Here is a 17,852-nt window from a genome sequence, read left to right on the forward strand (position 1 = left end):
AAGTACCTGAGCACTTGACAATGGTACGGGAACCACAGGGCTCTCAGGCCTGACAAATCTTCTTTTCCAGCTTACCTCTTCCTCTGTGTCACTCTGGCTGTGCTTCCTTCTATTATTTCTATGAGAAAACAAGTATCTCTTTGAAATTCCATTTTGCAAAACAACTTTGTGAAGTTTTGGGCTTACTTCAAGAGGGAATAAAAACACCTTCTGAAATGCTCCAGTTTTTGTGTCACCTGGCCATCGCTGATTGTCTGCCTGAGTAACTTGTGTGTTGCTTGCTTTCCTCCGCAAAAAAATCCTTTACCTCTTAGCAATAGACATGATGTTGCTATATTTTGCAAAACTTTAGCTCATACACTAAGCACTGTGCTTGTTGTTTTAATGCTTCGTAGAAAATAAAACATGTTTGTCAGTAGACTTCTGCTTTTTTGAGGAAACACAGGGAAACATGTTATGTTTTCACATAGCAGCTCTATGGCCAAGTTTGGATGGCAAAATTTAAGATAGATACACATAGCCATACACTGAACAACCATGTTTTGCGGGCTTAGTCATAACAACGAGAAGTTCAATACTGTAATACAAAAATGCATCATCTACTTTCTGATCATACATACTCATATTAGACAAGAGCTAAAAAAGATATCGTTAAAAATTTAAATAGGCTCAGACAGCATGAACAGTCTACATTATCAGTGGGAACTTTCAGCTTGCTACAGTTATAATATAGTTACAGGGATTCTGTGGTTTTATTTTTTTAAGTTTTCAAATTTGAGTTTTAAGACATTTTTCATAGTCCTGTTCACATCTGCCCTTTGACCTTCGTTACATTAGATTCCCAGTCATCTATTAACACCATGAAGAATATGCACCCATTGTGTTGCAGTAAGCCATTTAGGTCTTGGAAACCACCCCACAACTTTGCTGCGCAGGCACATGGCAGCTTCACCCAGAATCCAATGCAATGATTTAGGATCCTTTTCCTTCTGTCAAAATAAACTCTGGGCATTGTTCCAGCAAATCAGAAATAGAGCTAGTAATGTCAGTGTTGAGATTATCTCATTAAACAGTACATGAGCAGGAAGAGAAGAGAGACTACAGATTGCAGAAAAACAAGGACTGTTAATCACAGTCCCTGTCTACTGAAGCATAACAAATTAGAACAGCTGGTCTCCAATAAGTCTACATGATTTTAATTGATGGAAGCTGTTAAGAACAGAAGTGTATACACAGAAAAAATATACACATGTAAAAATGTATTTTTTTTTTACTTTGAAGTCAATTTCAGTATTTCAGTGTTATTCTGAGTCATTCAAAATAGCTTGATCAATATTGATATAAAATAGGTTTTAAATTCATAGTAAGAATGTGTGATATAAACAAGGATTTGTGTATGTTGCAGCAAACAGGGGATGAAATATTAGCATATCTTTAGTTCCATTTTCTAACAGGTATGTAAATTTAAGCTGTTTAGCAGAAGACAAGTTTTAACCTTTCATCATTGATCTAAGCCCCAATTTACTTTTTTGAAACCATAAGAATGGGAAGCAAAAGCTGTGTTTTCAGTTTATAGCTCCAGTACTGGGTGAAAGGATGAGTGTAAATCTACCCTTAGATGGTTTGTTTGTTTGTATTTGGTTTGTGTTGATTTCACACAGCTCCAACACAATCAATGGAAGAAGTAAATAAAAAAACTTTCTCTTTTGAGAACATAATCTTCTTCCAAACTTCACTTTTTGTCTTTCTTTTATTGCTATGAAACTCAGTGTTTATTCTTGTGGTCTGTATCGGCCATCACTGTCACTATGCTTGGTATTACAACTCCATTTTTACTTAACCTTCAAATAAATTAATGGAGAACAAGTGAAGTACTACAAATAAGAAATAGTGATTTCACAAGCCAGTAGACAAGAGAAAAACCATGTACCTTGCCTTTCCCCTAAAGATGAAAAGAGTCATCTGTTTGCCAGCCCTGTTTCATTAACTTGCTCACTTCACTGATTTTGTGGAATTTTATTCTCATTTTTGTTATCTGATGACCTTGAGTTGACATCAGAAACAAATTGGAAGCCAATGAAAAGTATGCTGGTTTCTTCCAGCATCTTTTTCTTTTTAAGGAAGCAAGTTTCCATGTAATTTCCTTGTCTTTTTGGGGGGTGTCCAAGCCTACACATTACACCTGTTGAATCTACTGCATTACTCTTGCATAATACTAAAGATCTGGCCAGGGAGAGCATGCCACTGTCATTGTCAGTGGTCCTGTTCCCATCTGCAAGACATCCCAATGAATTTACAGCCAAAACTGTAAAAGAGAGTTGACAAAAGACGGTGTCTCTTTGCTGTGCATTTGTCCAAGAGAGAATAATTTTCTGACATCCTGAAGGTTAAACAAACTATTAGTGGCACAGTCTACAAAAGCTGTCACCCCCTTGCACACTGGGATTTCAAAAGTGATTTTTAAGCTGTTCTGAAGCTCCAGCAATGCCAGTTAACATGCTGTTGCTAAAGCAGGTAGCCATTGAATTACCAAGGGTCTGAATTTAAATGCATGAATCTTGTATTATAGGAAGTTCTAGTGCAGCCGTCTTTTGGTATGTGTTATGGCATGTTGAACAAGCCAGCATGATCTTCTATGGACTTGTAAGAAAGTTCGTTGCAAGAAATAAAACCGGTAAATCCAAAGGACCTGTTGCATGCTGTATACTTCGGCTGTCCTTGTAAAGTGCTTATGATAACCTCATAAGGCTTTGTATAAATACATAAATTCAGTCCTTATTCAAGGGAGATCTTCAGATTTACCAATCTAATAAATGTAAGGCATCAAATATGTTTTCAAACATGGATTTTTTGCTTTATCTATCTTCTTTTAAGTTTGATTTATCATAAGCTTTTGTGTCTTAAAACAAGCATTTCAGGAATGCTGTAAACCATTAATTACAGTTGTGATTGCAAATTCATTTGAAATAGTAGGTTCACAGTTTAAGAATGGGCCTGACTTTAGACTTTTAGGGTTATTTCACAGGTCCAAAAGTTTTATGTGGGAACTTCTGGCTTTTGAATAAACAGAGGAACAGCCTGCTTTTGCTCTCAATTGTTTATTAGGAAACAAGGAAAATGAAGCACTGAACATAGTATGATAGTGCTTTGTTTTGCACTTTATATTTTAGTTTTAAAATTTTAAAGGATTAATAATCTGTCCCAATTTCTAAAAATCAGGATGCTTCAGAATGTGCCAATAGACCAAAAGGAAAAAGAAACTCAGCTATGGACAAATTCAAAATATCATGAGAAAAAAATAGTTTTTCAACTACATTTTTTAAAATTTTATGGTTTCTTTTCTGTATCTTGTATTCCTCTTTCGTATTCTTGTGGATTCTTAAGTGTAATATTTCAGGTACAGGAACATCATGAAAAATGCATCTACCTTAAACACTTTGAAAGCAGTAGTGGACCACTGGCAAGTTGACACATCCAAATAATTTGTGGGAGAACAGCTGTATAAGCTTTTCTGCTTTGTCAAAACAGATAACTGTGTAAGGTATCTATCAGCACTATTTAAACCTATTTGCCTAAAATGAAACTATAAAGACGTTAAGTCAAAATGTTTCTCAACATTTTTTTCTAGAAGAATTTACAGAAAAGGGCGGGAGGTGTCTCTAAATTATGTATAGTACATTTACAAATAACTAGAAGAATATTTTGCTTTGGACATATTGAAATTGAAATTATAGTTTAGCAGTGGAATCCTGATTTGTTGCACCTCAGCATTCATAGGGAATCTTCCATCATCGAAATTCTTTAAATCAAGACAGATGTCTGCTAATAAATTGTTCTTGTTCAAGTGGTAAATAATTTGAAGAAGTACTATGGCCTGTTTTAAGCAGAAGAGAGTAGCCCCATATATTTATTTCTTATATTAAAATCCACAGATTGAATTATCACAGTTGTGCAAATAATGACCATAATGCATACTTGTAGCTAAAGTGATGTAAAATAAAGACAAATACAAACTGTTGTGTGAACTGATTGGGTAAACTGGATAATCTGAGAGACTGAATTCACAAGGGACAGTGGCAAACAGATGTATTGCACTAGAAAAAAACTGTTACCACTGCTTTGACTCCATATTACGTTCTTGTTCCTTTGCATGAACGTGTATTGAATTGCCTCATGTAGAACAATTTATTTTACTGTCTCTTCCTTTAAAACATTGCAGAATCACAGAATGGCCGTAGGACACCATGAGATATGTACAAAGGGCACATGCCCAGTTCACAAAATGACAGAATGCTTGGGTTGGAAGGGACCTCAGGAGATCATCTTGATCAACCCACCTGCTAAAGCAGGTTCACCCAGAGCAGATCACACAGGAATGTGTCCAGGTGGGTCTTGAATGTCTCCAGAGAAGGAGACTCCACAGCCTCTCTGGGCAGCCTGTTACAGTGCTCTGGCACCCTCAAAGTAAAGGAGTTTCTCTTCGTATTCAGATGGAACCTTCTATGCTTCAGCCTGTGCCTGTTGCCCCTCATCCTATCATTGGGCACCACTGAAAGGAGCCTGGTCCCATCCTCTTGACATCCACCCTTGAGATATCTATAAGCATTGATGAGATCTCTCACAGCCTTCGCTTCTCCAGGCTGAACAGACCCAGCTCTCTCAGTCTCTCCTCATAAGAAAGGTGCTCTAGGCCCCTCATCATCTTCATAGCCCTCCACTGGACTCGCTCCAGTAATTCCTTCTTTCTTAAACTGGGGAGCCCAGAACTGGACGCGGTACTCCAGATGTGACCTCACCAGGGCAGAGATAACAGAGGTCCCTTGACCTGCTTGTCACACTCTTCCTAATGCACCCAGGATACTGCCGGCCTTCTTGGCCACAAGGGCACATTGTTGGCTCATGGTCAACCTGTTGTCAACCAGAACACTGAAGTCCTTCTCTGCAACGCTGCTTTCCAGAAGGTCAACCTCTACTGGTGCCTGGCGTTATTCCTCCACTTCCCTTGTCGAACTTCAGGTTCTTCTCTGCCCAGTCCTCCAGCCTGTCCAGGTCTCACTGAATGGCAGCACAGCCTTCTAGCATGTCAGCCCTTCCTTCCAGTTTAGTATCATCAGCAAACTTTCTGAGGGTACCTCAGTCTCTTCATCCAGGTCATTGATGAACAGGTTGAACAGGACTGGACCTAACACTGACCCCTGGGGAACACCACTAACCACAAGCCTTCAAGCAGACTCTGCACCATTGATCACAACCCTCAGAGCTCTGCCATCCAGCCAGTTTTCCATCCATCTCACTGTGCATTCATCCAGCCCACACTTCTTGAACCTGCCTATGAGGAGGTTGTGAGAGAGGTTGTCAAAAGCCTTGCTGAAGTCAAGGTAGATACTGATCTCCACAGACTACTGTAAGAGGACTAAGCCTAAGAAATGTCTTCTAGTGGTCATACTGTTCGCAAGTCAGGACATAGGTACAGTAGCATGTGAGCTAAATGATGACTTGTTTCATAGTATTTAATTGTAAATTTCATTAATAACCTAGAATTTATTGCTAAAGATGATTCACTGAGTAGTTATAAACAGAATAGTCACATTCAGCTCCTGACTAATTTGATGGAAAAATGGAACTAAGTTCTAATTATTACACTCTTCATTAGATATTCTTCACACACTGCAGTCTTGAAAAACATCAAATAATATTTGAACAGTCTATATAAGACTCAACTGGAAAAAATGTTCATGCAATATTTTGAAAATATAATTTACCTTAATATTCCTCTTTTGTTCACATATCCCTAAATAATGGTGGGGTTTAATACACCAATGCCTTTATTATGCTGCTACCAGGATCCAATGTAATTTATGTACCATGTATTTTCAGTTCTACTTCACTTTTTTCTATAAAGGTAATAAAAAGATAAAATAGGAATGACCAATTGATTTTAATTGAGAATAAGTGTTGACTGATGATGCTAGCTGACAATATGTGTGACACAGACTTTTCTTAATTTAAATTAGAACTAAATCACACTTTTAAAAACAGGTGGACCACAAGAATCAGTATCAAAGGCATGTTTGGTTCATTCATTGTCTGCTAGCATCTGTGTATGTGGGGGCTATTATAAATTTTTGAAATTATCTTCTGTGGTATGTGTAGAATCTAGTTTGAGTAGCAGAAAGTTTTATGTTGTGATACAGTATCACAAAGACCCTGAAAGGAAAAACTGTCCAGATGTATTGGACTGCTATATATTTCATTTGATTCTTAGCCATGCCAGTAAGTAATTTCAACAATTTCCTATAGTCTTATGTCAGCCCAAGAGAATATGCATATATTTTAAGTAGATTAAACTAAATGTTTAAGTTTAACATTGGAAATCCTAATAATGGAGTTCATCTTGGATTTCTGCCTTCTTAGGATTTCCTGGTATATAATCACTCAAACAGTCCATGTTGCAGGGTAAACACTGTTATCATTACTGTGCACAGACCCAGCTCACCGCTGTCTGGGGAACTGTACAACCATCTGCCATAAACATATCACATGATATAGACAGCAGACTGCATGGTTGCTGCAATTGTAAATGTCTTTTACATGTCTTATCGAGCTGATGAGCTCCAAATTTGTATATAGTCCAGGGAGAAGAATAAATACCTCCAGAGGCCAAATAGCTCATAATTTACATCCTTTGCTTGATCTGCTGGAGACAACTCCTTTTCTTCTTTGTCTACGGCTTTAGCCTGTGCTTCTGTTTAGGCACTTCAGGTCAGCTACAAATTACTTGGCTTGAATATGTGTCTAAATATTGCTGTGTGCATTTAATGACTTAAAGCAATAATCTCAGCTGTAACACTCCATTGTGAACTGACAGAAAAGCAACCGTACCCTTCTGAGAATACTGGCTAGCCAGCAGCTCCCTCAGAAAGACCAGTCTCTTTTCAACCATTGGAGAAGGAGGGACACTGGATAAGTCTGTTCTTCTTTGTATGTCAGCGAGGACATTTCATAATTACTTTTGTTCAAAAATACCAAAAGGTTAAAGGAGTGGTGAGGGGAAAAAAAGAGCTGGTGGAAGTAATTTGTGCTTGCTGATGGAGGGAGAAGGAGACTGTATACAAAGTCATGAGACACCCTTGGCAGCTGTAGTTTTCATTGCTGGGGAGGAGAAATCCTGCAGAAGTCAAGAAGCAAGGGAAGGGCTTATCTAGTGTTTTTCCTCTGTTGTGAATATTCATTGAGGGCTACATAGGCTGCAGATTCCTCTCTAAAAAGACCTGACAGAGCATCAGCCATGCATTGGCTAGTACCAGGAAGGATGATCAGTCTATCAATCAGGTGACAGTGCCAAGAGAACAGCTTGTGGTGATGACGAGCTGAAGTAAGGAACATAAATTAGTGAAGAGTACTTAAAGTACCAGAGTTCGGAGGGGAGCCATAATCGCTCTAATGAAAAGGTAGACTTGTGCTATGCATCCCCTTCTAAAGATGATCAACTTTTTCAGCAGCCAAACTCATCCATGCTGAGGCAGTACCCTGTAAACTGGGTGTAACCTGGCAGTCACTGGGAGCAGAGAGGAGGTGGCTGGGCCAGGACCACAGCTGATGTGCCTTGCAGCTGCTGGCTTGCTGCCTGACAGCTGCTCGTGTTCCCAAGTTAATGCTCCTTCGTGTTTCGTCTTCCTCTTCTCCTTTAAATTTGTGAGATTTCCATCTTTTCTGAGAGCCTGGATAGTGTAGTTTATTTTGGTAGGATTCTGAGGGGAAGTTCAAGCTTGTGTTTGGGGTTTTTTTCCTATGAACTCAGAGAAACTGAACCCTTCTGCCAGTCAGTGCTGGACATAAAGGCTATACATGTTCTATGCTTGTCCATATTGAGATTACCTGTCTAAGGGGAAAAGGTATAGTATAAATTTAGTTGAAGTTTTGATGGCAAGGAATGAGCAATTAAATAATTAAATTGGAAAAACTGTTCGTCATTTTGACAAAACTGCAATTCATTCTCCTGCCTTCTGCAGCTCTCCCCACTCTCCACCAGGAATAGTGTTCCAGGAAAAAATTTCTATCAAAAATAGAAAAACAAAAATAACAAAGCAGAGGCAGAAGGAAGCATTCTCAAAACTATCTTTTTTTTTTCTTAGAGCAACATGATTAGTGTAACAAAGGTGATTTTAAGCCCTCTGTGAGTTTTTGCTAATATTTCAGAGAATGTAGATTTAGGGGTTTTTTATTTGGCACTTTTTTTTTTTTAATTACATTATATATCCTGGTTTGTGCTTTGAATACATTTGAAAACTGATAAAATGTTCCACACCAATTTTACAGCATAGGAAACCTTCTTTGGTATCAGTCCATGTTTTTTACTATTTCTTACAATGATCAATGAGATTCATATTGTGGTTTGTGGCTGAGATTGTATAATATCCACATTTCTGGTTGATCTTCTGTAAGTGATCAACATTGAATTCAGGTCTCCATTTAATTGGGTTCCATGTTACCTCAATCAGTTTAACAATCTGATTAAATTTTGGCAGAAGCCCTTCATGCTGCCATAAATCACTACAACCGCTATCTTCCTAAGAAAAAAAAAAATGCATTTCTTTCTTTCTGGCTAATTGACTGGTTTTTGTAAAGGCATCAAAGGATATCTTAATTTACTTGTGGGTTACATGACTAATAGAGGGGTACCTTTCATCCGCAATGAAAACTACAGTGTAAGTCTTCATTGTTTTCTCTTCAAGAATTTGTTATGTAATTTCAGTACTTATTGAAATGGAAGATGTTCATTAAAAGTCTGAGTCTTGCTGCAAAGCGTTCAAGCCTCAAAGTCAAGATATTATTTTCTGTAGAAGTGAAAAGTCAATAATACATAAAGCACTTTGCATTTAATTTACGTAATGTAAAGGAAAACTACTTCAGAGCAGTGCACACTATTCTGAGAATATGAAAAATCATATGGCTTTGTTTGGTGACGACTCACAATGAATCATATTAAAATGCCTAGTAATCCCTATGCTCTAGTTACTAAACTAACTAGTAGGCTTGTTATATATCTGGATTGTCTTTAAGGGAATAGTATTTTCTTATAAGCTCACAAATTGTGAAAGGTGGTATTTGATAATGTCTAATTACAGTTTGGGTAAGCAATAAAGGCTCAGAGTAGTTTTCATTGTAGAAGAAAGAACATGCAGAATATGTTCTTATTTGGCTGTCCCATAGATTCATCAAAGCAAAATGAAATTAATTAAGACTAAATAGCTGAACTTAGGGAAACAGTAAAATTTGTGGTCATTTTCTGCATTCTTTAGCAACACTTAATTGTCTTCTGGTCCTTCATACTGTATATCCAGAATTAGTAGCTACTGGTGCCTGGGATTTCAGACCAGCCTGCAGGAAAATAAGCCTAGTAACTGGTGTACAGTGGTTAGTATTTTAGTCTGATTTTTCTCTTACTGTATGGCCTTGCTCTTGAAACATTATGTTCTTGAAATTTTAAACCCAAGGTAGGCAAATGGAAGACATGCAGTAGCTGGGAAATTAGACACCCATTTAGTCTGATGGTTGTTGTGGCAGTACATGCTAGAGATCGTAACACAGAAGCAAATTCCAAAAACGTAAAAAAGTAGACCAAAGCAGCCTCACATTTTGTCTGAGGTAATTTTGAGAGTTTATTCATAATCAGGGTATGGGATTCAGTCTTGCTCTTCGGAGAACAAGTTTTCCACGGTACACTGTACCAGCTTGTGAATGAATTTGTCAGAGTACTGAAAATCAGTATGGCCCTACGCAGGCTTGAACCTGCTTAGTCAGATAACACAACTGCAAGAATTTGGAGTAGCAGCATTAAGTCAACAAGGGTTCACTTTTGTAACTCATGAGTTATTTGTCAGTCACTAGACAGATGTATTTTCAACACTTTCAAATTCACAGGTATTTTCTCTTCCTGTAATTTAACAATTTACTACAAAGAAAATGCTGAATGAACATCGGTGTGAAGAGTTTAAGAGGATTTATCACCCAGGGACTATGGAGGTTTTTGCATGGGCTGGGGCTTAACAGAGCATGCATATGTTTTGGAGTGCAAGAAAGAAAAGTAGGGCTAGTACAGAAATGCAAGGTAAAAAAAAGTGGTTTAAGTATGAATCTAACCAGGAGTGTAGCAAATGGTGCATCTGAAGAGAAAGCAAAAGAAATCGACTTGTTTAGTTTAAGGAGAAGGATCGGGACAAATGTGAAAACCGGTTTCACATTTGTAAAACCACAAAGTGAAAAGGGCAAATTGTTCTTTGCATCTGTTATGAACAGAACAATAAAACTAACAGCTTTAACTACAGCAAGGAATATGTAAGTGGCATACAGCTTCTGCAGTTTTTTTCTGTCAGATATTTGTCGATCTGACTGCACCAACAATTTAAGTACTACGTTGCTGCTGGAAGGCATTTTCATTTATGCATGCTAATTTCCATTCTCAAAGCAATTCTTTTGAAAAACTTGGTTTTCTTTCTGCTAAAGGCAGTGAAATTATTGCCAAAATTAGACAACTAATGGCAAAACTTAATCTTGTACAGATGGATAGCACAAAGCCTCTGTAATACTTAAGTCTCACTTGAATAAACAAAACAAGATTTCTGTGAAGGATAAGCCTTATTCTGGATTCATGATTCAGTGATAGTTTTCCCCATAAATTAGAATGTGAAGACTGCTTATTTCAATTGTGTTCAATCCAGTGTGATAAATAAGGCCAAAAAAATTTTTGCTAACTTGAATGCATTCAATGTTAAATATCCTTACACATGATTAGCTGCTTGGAAAACTGCAGAACTATCAAAATACTGTGTAGGATCTGTTTGGAATCTTTTTGTTTTCTGAGAAGGTCTTACAGGGAAGAATTACAGAAAGTATGTGAAATTTATATAAATATTAAACAATACCTTTAATTCAAAGGATGGCAAATGTTCTACTCAGAACTTTGCATAGCTAAGGAGTTTTTTGCAGTTTTTTGAGTATTACAAATTACTGAATGATAACCTGCATCCCTCTCACTCCTCTGTAATTAATTCAGAAAGATTGCTGTACCATAAGAATAAAAACTGAAAGATGTATGTTCTTAAATGCTGTTTATACATTTGTGGGGGAGGAAGGTGTTAAGGATAAAAATTATGGCATAGCTGTTAAATCAAGTTTTTATTTGAAAGCTGTAAGCAGATCACTTGTGGAGCTGAATGATAAATATAATAATGTGTGGCATACTAAGCAAATTACCTGCTTTTTGTCACCATTTCTGAGGCTATACCATATGGTCAGATTATGTTTCAGTCTCTATAGGTAGCATGGATTTCATTATATTTTAGCAGCAAAAGGGTTTTTATTTCTTATAGATTTCCTTTTGCTTGAATGTATGTAATATCTATATAACAACTATAATATCAAAGAAACTCAAATTGAGTCATTTATCATCTGTGAAAAATTTTATAAATTATAATGAGAAACTGTCATGGCATCTTTCTAAGCTAATACAGCACTGGTTTATCACCCTGTAAGAATGAGTGTAAGATTCAGTGTGTCTGTGATATAATACTGAGCTGTACATGCTAATGTTCTTATCCAGTGCCCTGCACTCCCAAGTAGCAAATAAAGTGAATGTTTTCTTGTATGAATGATGGTGTTACATTTCTGATGTACAAAACATTAATCCTGCTGATGTCAATTAACTTCTGTTTGCTGAACTGGAAAAATTGCTTATTCTAAGGAAGAAAATAAGCCTAACTTGAGAGTCCTGATACTGTCATAGTGGAATTTACATACTCATGGAGATAACATGACTTTAGTTTAGTTCAGTGCTCAAGTGATAAGGCTCTTTTTTCCTGCCCTTAATATAGGCAGGCAAGATGGCCCTGTTTTGTTATCTTTTATGAGTTTTCTGAAGATGACTGCACATTCTTCAGAACGATGCATCTGCCAACCAGGCTTTTCTCTTATAAAATGGAAAGTACAATTATTTCATCTGCAAAACTGTTAAAAAATATTGTTGATATAATATTCAGTTGCTTTTTTCGGTTTGTTTTTCCTTTCCAGGATTACTTACTGCCATCTACCTTTCCAGAGTAAATGGCTTTATGTTGGAACAGAGAGAGGAAATACACACATTGTAAATATTGAGTCCTTCATTCTTTCTGGATATGTTATAATGTGGAACAAGGCTATAGAACTGTAAGTTCAGTCTTTCTTGCTTTTGCGTCTGTGGTCATTTTCGTAGCTGTCTTAAGATTAATTTTTAATAATAATTTATTTTTATAAATATTAACACATCATTTGAAAACCTTTTAATTTAATGAATGCATGTGTGCTATCAACAGTTTTGTTACAGAGCATTAGAAATTCAGATTTGTGACAGAGACCATGTAATTATATTTTATATCAAAGAGAAAGTCATTTGGCAATCTGTTTAACTATGGAATTCCATGAAATGTAGATAATCATTAACTTCAAAAGTTCTGATTTTGCTGTTTCTATGGGGGTAGCTTGATCACTATCTCCTCCAAATATCCTATGAAGAGAATATTGAAGTATATTGGCCCCAAGACTCTATGGAGAACTTTTCTTCATTGGACTGTAGAATCATTTAAGATGAGAATGGACTGGAAGTCTCTAGACCAAGCCTTCTGCTCATCACAAGGCTAATGTCAAAGTTAAATCAGGCTCATAAAAAGCTGATGAAGTGTTAAGACAGGTAATGAGTGTCTGTTAAATGACAGTTCTCTGACAGCCTAACACAGGTGCCTGTGTCACGGGTATGAAGTGGAGGGAGACACAAAAATCTGACTGGGATGAATCTATGCAAGTAAGGGCTACTCCTGCAAGTAAGAGCCTAAACAGAAACAAATACTTCTCTGCTGTTTCCTCTGTGAAGTTGCAGAAAGAGGAACTGCTGCGGGCAAACTCACAGTATTTCATGCAGTTTCTGAGACTTCTGCTTCATGTTGTGAGGAACCTGTAACCTCTGGCAGCAAACTGAAATTCACCACGCTCAGTGAACCAAGAGGACAGTATCTAAGAATAGGGCTATAGCCATACAGTGATGGATCTAATCCTCTGTCCGTAGCAGAGATCACACTGACAGCAACCACTTTTCTCCAAAATACTCCCTTTCCCCTTTTTTTTCCCTGTTATTATTACTGACTACCACCAAAAACTGCATCCCCCAAGTTGACAAAACTGATGCCTCGTTTTCTTTCCTTCCCTCTGCCGCCACCAAACTTCACAAGCACAGTCATAAAAGTCTAATATTGTCTTCAAAGGATTCAAATGGTAATCAGGATTCATCCAGTTCTCAATTTTGGAATGTTTGTTTGTTTTTTCTGCCTTTCTAAGGCTTTGCTCAGCTCTGCTCAGTAGTTTTGGCTGAAAATTTACTGCTGGAAAATGTGGTTTAGGCAAAACCAGAGTTAATATGTTCATTTTTATGAGTTCTTTGGGTGGGAAGTATCTTCATTATTTTCTTCATTTCACTTATTTTTGGTGATGTTGACATACTAGAGGTTTTTTTATTCCTATATTTTAAAATATATATATGTGTATATATATATATATATATATATAGTATTGGGTGGACAATGTCTTTGAGGTTTTGAGAACAAAATATTTTCATTTTGTGTGCATTTGGAATTTTCTCTCCTCCAGACATTAGGATGGTTCTATTCTGTATGGAAATAAATCTGAAAGTTTTTATGAAATTGAAGCCTTCCACCAAGTTTTACTTCCTAATTATTTCAAAATTATTTTGGATAAATCTCTTTTTAAATGACCACACCAGATCCTTTTCATGAGAACAGAACAGAATGATGCTTCTCTTCAATGAAAAGTATGTGGGAAATAAGGACTGCTTACTAACAAGCTTCAGTACTGAGTTGTTGAGATAGGCTAGATGCTGTGCAAGAAGCTACATCTCTAGGACCTTTTAGTAAAAAGGCAGCCTCTCCTGACTATCTTATTTGCATTGCCTGTGTGAGGGTATACCTAGATTTTCCAAAATTTTTCTTCCATAGGTTGTGAAAGATAATGACAACCTAATACAGACAGGCCTTGTCACCTCAGGTACTTGGAGATTCTGCGTGGTTACCACAATAGTTTCTTCTTCTAAAAAGCTGGTTTTCCATGTGCTCTTTTGGTGACAGTTGAGCATGGGTATTCATTCATTACTGCTTCTAGTTCTATCAGTCTTACCAGTATGACCCGATCCCTGTAAGTGTTGTGCTGGTCTAAGAAGGCTGTATCCTCTCCATTCAGTTTCATCATGTACTTCTTGATATGGAATGGAAGAAGTTGTCCTTGCCTGCATTACACAGGTGGACAGGGGATCCTGTGTGTCTCCAGATTAAAGTGGCTGTATGAGAGTAAGAGGCTGGTGGGCATAATGGTGATGTTTGTCACAGCAGACGCGTTTAACAGATGCTGTAGCATGGCTGAAGGTGAAACTAAATGACTTTTCTCAGTAAAGTAATTTGAACTCTCTCTGATAACAAACTATGATGTCTGTTCCAGTACTATTGCTTTCTTGCAGGAAAAATGAAACTTAGATTAGCTTTTAAAAGGAATGTTATTAACTCTAAGTTTACTTCATGAGGATGGGTTTATGATAGTAGACCTTCCTTTAGAATTGCATTTTTGAAAGAACAATTTTATTTGGCACCATGAATATGTTGTTATGATTCTACCAATGAAAAGTCTTAAAATCTCTGGTGCACTGCACCTTGGTAGAAAGCAGAATTGTGGAAGACATCTGACTACAGGCAATACAGAAGTATCTGCTTATGCACATGCTTTTCTCAGCACTGTCACATTCGGTTAACTCCAACTCTCCAACAATGACTAATATAGATGTTTTCCTTTTTTTTTTCTTCCCCCTCCCCCTGCCAACTCCTTCTGTCACTTTCTAACACCAGATTTTCATTCTTCTCAGAAACGAGTGTTTCTGTAATTGTGCACACTGTTTTTTTTCAAAAGGAGTTTTTTTCTTCTGACTTGATTCTATTTTGTCAGACACTACTTTTATCTGCTTTAAGGATTGTCTTGGTATTTGAAGTTCTTACTACAGTATGCAAGTCATTCTGTTTCTTACAGTGCATAAATCTTCCCAGAATGATGGAGGAATATATCATCTATGTATTTTCCACATTCCCCTGGATCCAAATTATAACATTGCTGAAGACTTCTTTTTGAGCTTTCTAATTTTAGCATAAAATAATTGAATAAAACCTTCCATCCTTACAAGTTTGTTGAAGACCCTGTTTTATAGTGAATGCTTTCTCCATTTTAGTTCTGTTATTCTGAGTAAGAGTCAAGTCTTATGGTATGTCGGCTCTCTCGTCTCCCAAAATGAACACGCTCCAAATAAATTAATACCTGCTGCTGTCAGGGTCTGATGAAGTGTAAAACTACTGAAATTTTCACTAATTTCTTAACAAACTTCTAGTCCTGTACAGCTGTCACAGGAACTTTTAGGTCCATTTCTCAGTTCTTCTGCAGTCTTGGTTTTGTGAACTTAAAGGTCAATGAAGGCTATGAAATGTTGCAGTATTTTGTATCATTAGCTCATACTTGCGTCTTGCTCAGTTGAAGGTAGCTTTTGCTTCAGGAAATTTTACTGCAAATAATTGCTGATATTTCTTTGGACTTGACCTTCATTTTTTTTTCCTTTCTGCTGTGTATGGACATGGTTTTGTGTTTTGTGCTTTTTGTGTCTTTTCAGAACTTTCATTTTCTCAGTCATTCTGAGCTCTACCTCAGCTAGTATTTGGGAATGAAGAATTCTCTAATGAATTATTTAACTTATGCCTTATTTTTGCCTACTCATTCTTCCTCATTTTCCCCTTTCTCAAGGGATAGGATCTAGTTAGTTTTTATGTAGTTTCCTAAAGTCAGCTTGAAGAAATGCCTGTACACAAGTATCTGGCATCAACAGTAGTGTGTTTTATTCATGATAGCCTCAAATGTGGTTGGTTTCCCAGCACCACTTCATCCTTTCCAGGAGCTTTTGCTTTTCATGTGATTCAGCAGCGTTTTCCTTTCTTTGTAGGCTGTTCCACAATGAGAGCATAAAACTTTCCAATCTCCTTGACAACTCTACCGTAATAGCAATGAGGGGAAACAAAACATTTTATATATACTAAAGCTACATGAGACAAAATGTTTTTATGTTACATTTTGTGTTTACATTTCCACATGCAGTGTAATTTACTGTATGAAAGTAGTAATTACTGTATCTGTAGCTCTGATCGTGTTTCATGAGTTCTGTAAACTAATATTACTGATATAATATAGTTAACTAAATAATTGCTTCATTTAATCCTACTTGTAGTGCAGTCATGATGTCTACCCTTAGGAGAAATTGACTAGAGTCTAATGCCTGGCACTCCTTTAGAAGCAACACTTCTCTAGGGCTCCATAAAACATTGCTATTATTTCTATTTATACATACTTCCCTTGAGGAGACAAGAAGATGCAAGAAGTGAGGCATTGATTTGCCTTTGGCAGACCATTCCTGGATTGGTGCAAAGGACTAGCTTTGGGTTCCTTGTCACAGTCCTGCACTGGGAAAGCGATAACAGCACTTCAGGAAAAGCAAGCAAGATGCATTGTCACAGAAGAGTTATCACGTCTCTCCTTCTGTATCCAGCCACAGGGCAGGTTCAAGGCAATGAGCAAAAGACTATATAGAATGGAGAAAGTTACAACCCTTTCATGCACAGTTTTCTTCCCTGCTCTGTCTGAACTGGTGGTATTTTGTGTCAGTATATCCTCCTTCAGACATCTCCCCCAAGTTGAGCCTGTGCATGTCCCGTCCCAAACCAAACAAAAAGCCTCTTGCTTCACCTTGTGAATACTCTTTGTTGTTTAGTCCAAAGAACAACTGGTTTTGATGCAAATACTTTTCTTGATACGTATTAAAAAAAAAAAAAGGTTTCTTCTAGCTCCAGAAAGGCAGTGTGGGAGGACTGCTAGGGAGCAGGCTCTACAATTCCAAAATGCTTCAGAAACATCTGTTGTCATCACCGCACAAACTCTGTGTGATCTTATCTGTGATGGCACTTTGAGTTTTAGAATCTATAATTATTTGAAAAAGATGCTTTCTTATTTCCTGTCAGAGCTTGTGTTATGACTGCCAAACTTCATAGACTGTATCCTCTTACTGATGTATAATCAGAGTTGGCAGCTGTTAAATGATCAAAGTATTTGTGGTGAGTGGACTGTGGCTGGTTGTGAGATCCTCACCCAGCTGCTCTCTCACTCCCCTCTTCAACAGGACAGGAGAAGACAATAAGATGGAAGAGCTCACGGGTCAAATAAAGACAGGGAAATCATATACAAATTAATGTCAACGGGCAAAACACACTTGACTTGGTGAAAATTAATTTAATTTATTGCCATTTTAAATGGAGTAGAATGATGAGAAACAAAGACAAAAACTAAAATACCTTCTTTCTAACCCCCGATTTTACTAGGCTCAACTGCAGTCCTTCATACCCAACCTGTCTACCTCCTCCTGCTCCTCCACCCTGAGCAGTGCAGGGGGATGGTGGCTGTGGTTGGTCTTTCACAGCTCCTCTCTGCTGCTCCTTCCTCCTCATATATTTCCTGCTCCAGTACAGGTCCTTCCATGAGGTACAGTCCTTCAGGATAAACCTGTTCCAGGGTGGGCTCTCCACAGGCTGCAGTTCCTTCAGGAAATCTCCACCTGATCCACCGTGGGGTCCTCCGCAGTCTGCATGGGAAATATCTGCCCAGGCCTGATCCTCTCCACAGGCTGCACGGAAATGTCTGCCTCAGCACCCTGAGCACCTCCTCCCCTCCTCCTTCAC

General features: G+C 37.6%; 1 protein-coding gene across 11 annotated transcripts in view; it reads left to right on the forward strand.

The window, feature by feature from the left end:
- Positions 1-17,852, forward strand: part of STXBP5L (syntaxin binding protein 5L) — a 201,006-nt gene that overhangs the window by 87,743 nt on the left and 95,411 nt on the right. For all 11 annotated transcript variants that reach the window (XM_065077508.1, XM_065077491.1, XM_065077554.1 and 8 more), the window contains exon 5: positions 12,070-12,204. In XM_065077508.1, coding sequence (XP_064933580.1) covers positions 12,070-12,204 — 135 coding nt within the window. The remainder of the gene's footprint in view (positions 1-12,069; positions 12,205-17,852) is intronic.

The sequence above is a fragment of the Columba livia genome, chromosome 1 (assembly GCF_036013475.1).
Source record: "Columba livia isolate bColLiv1 breed racing homer chromosome 1, bColLiv1.pat.W.v2, whole genome shotgun sequence".
Taxonomy (NCBI): domain Eukaryota; kingdom Metazoa; phylum Chordata; class Aves; order Columbiformes; family Columbidae; genus Columba; species Columba livia.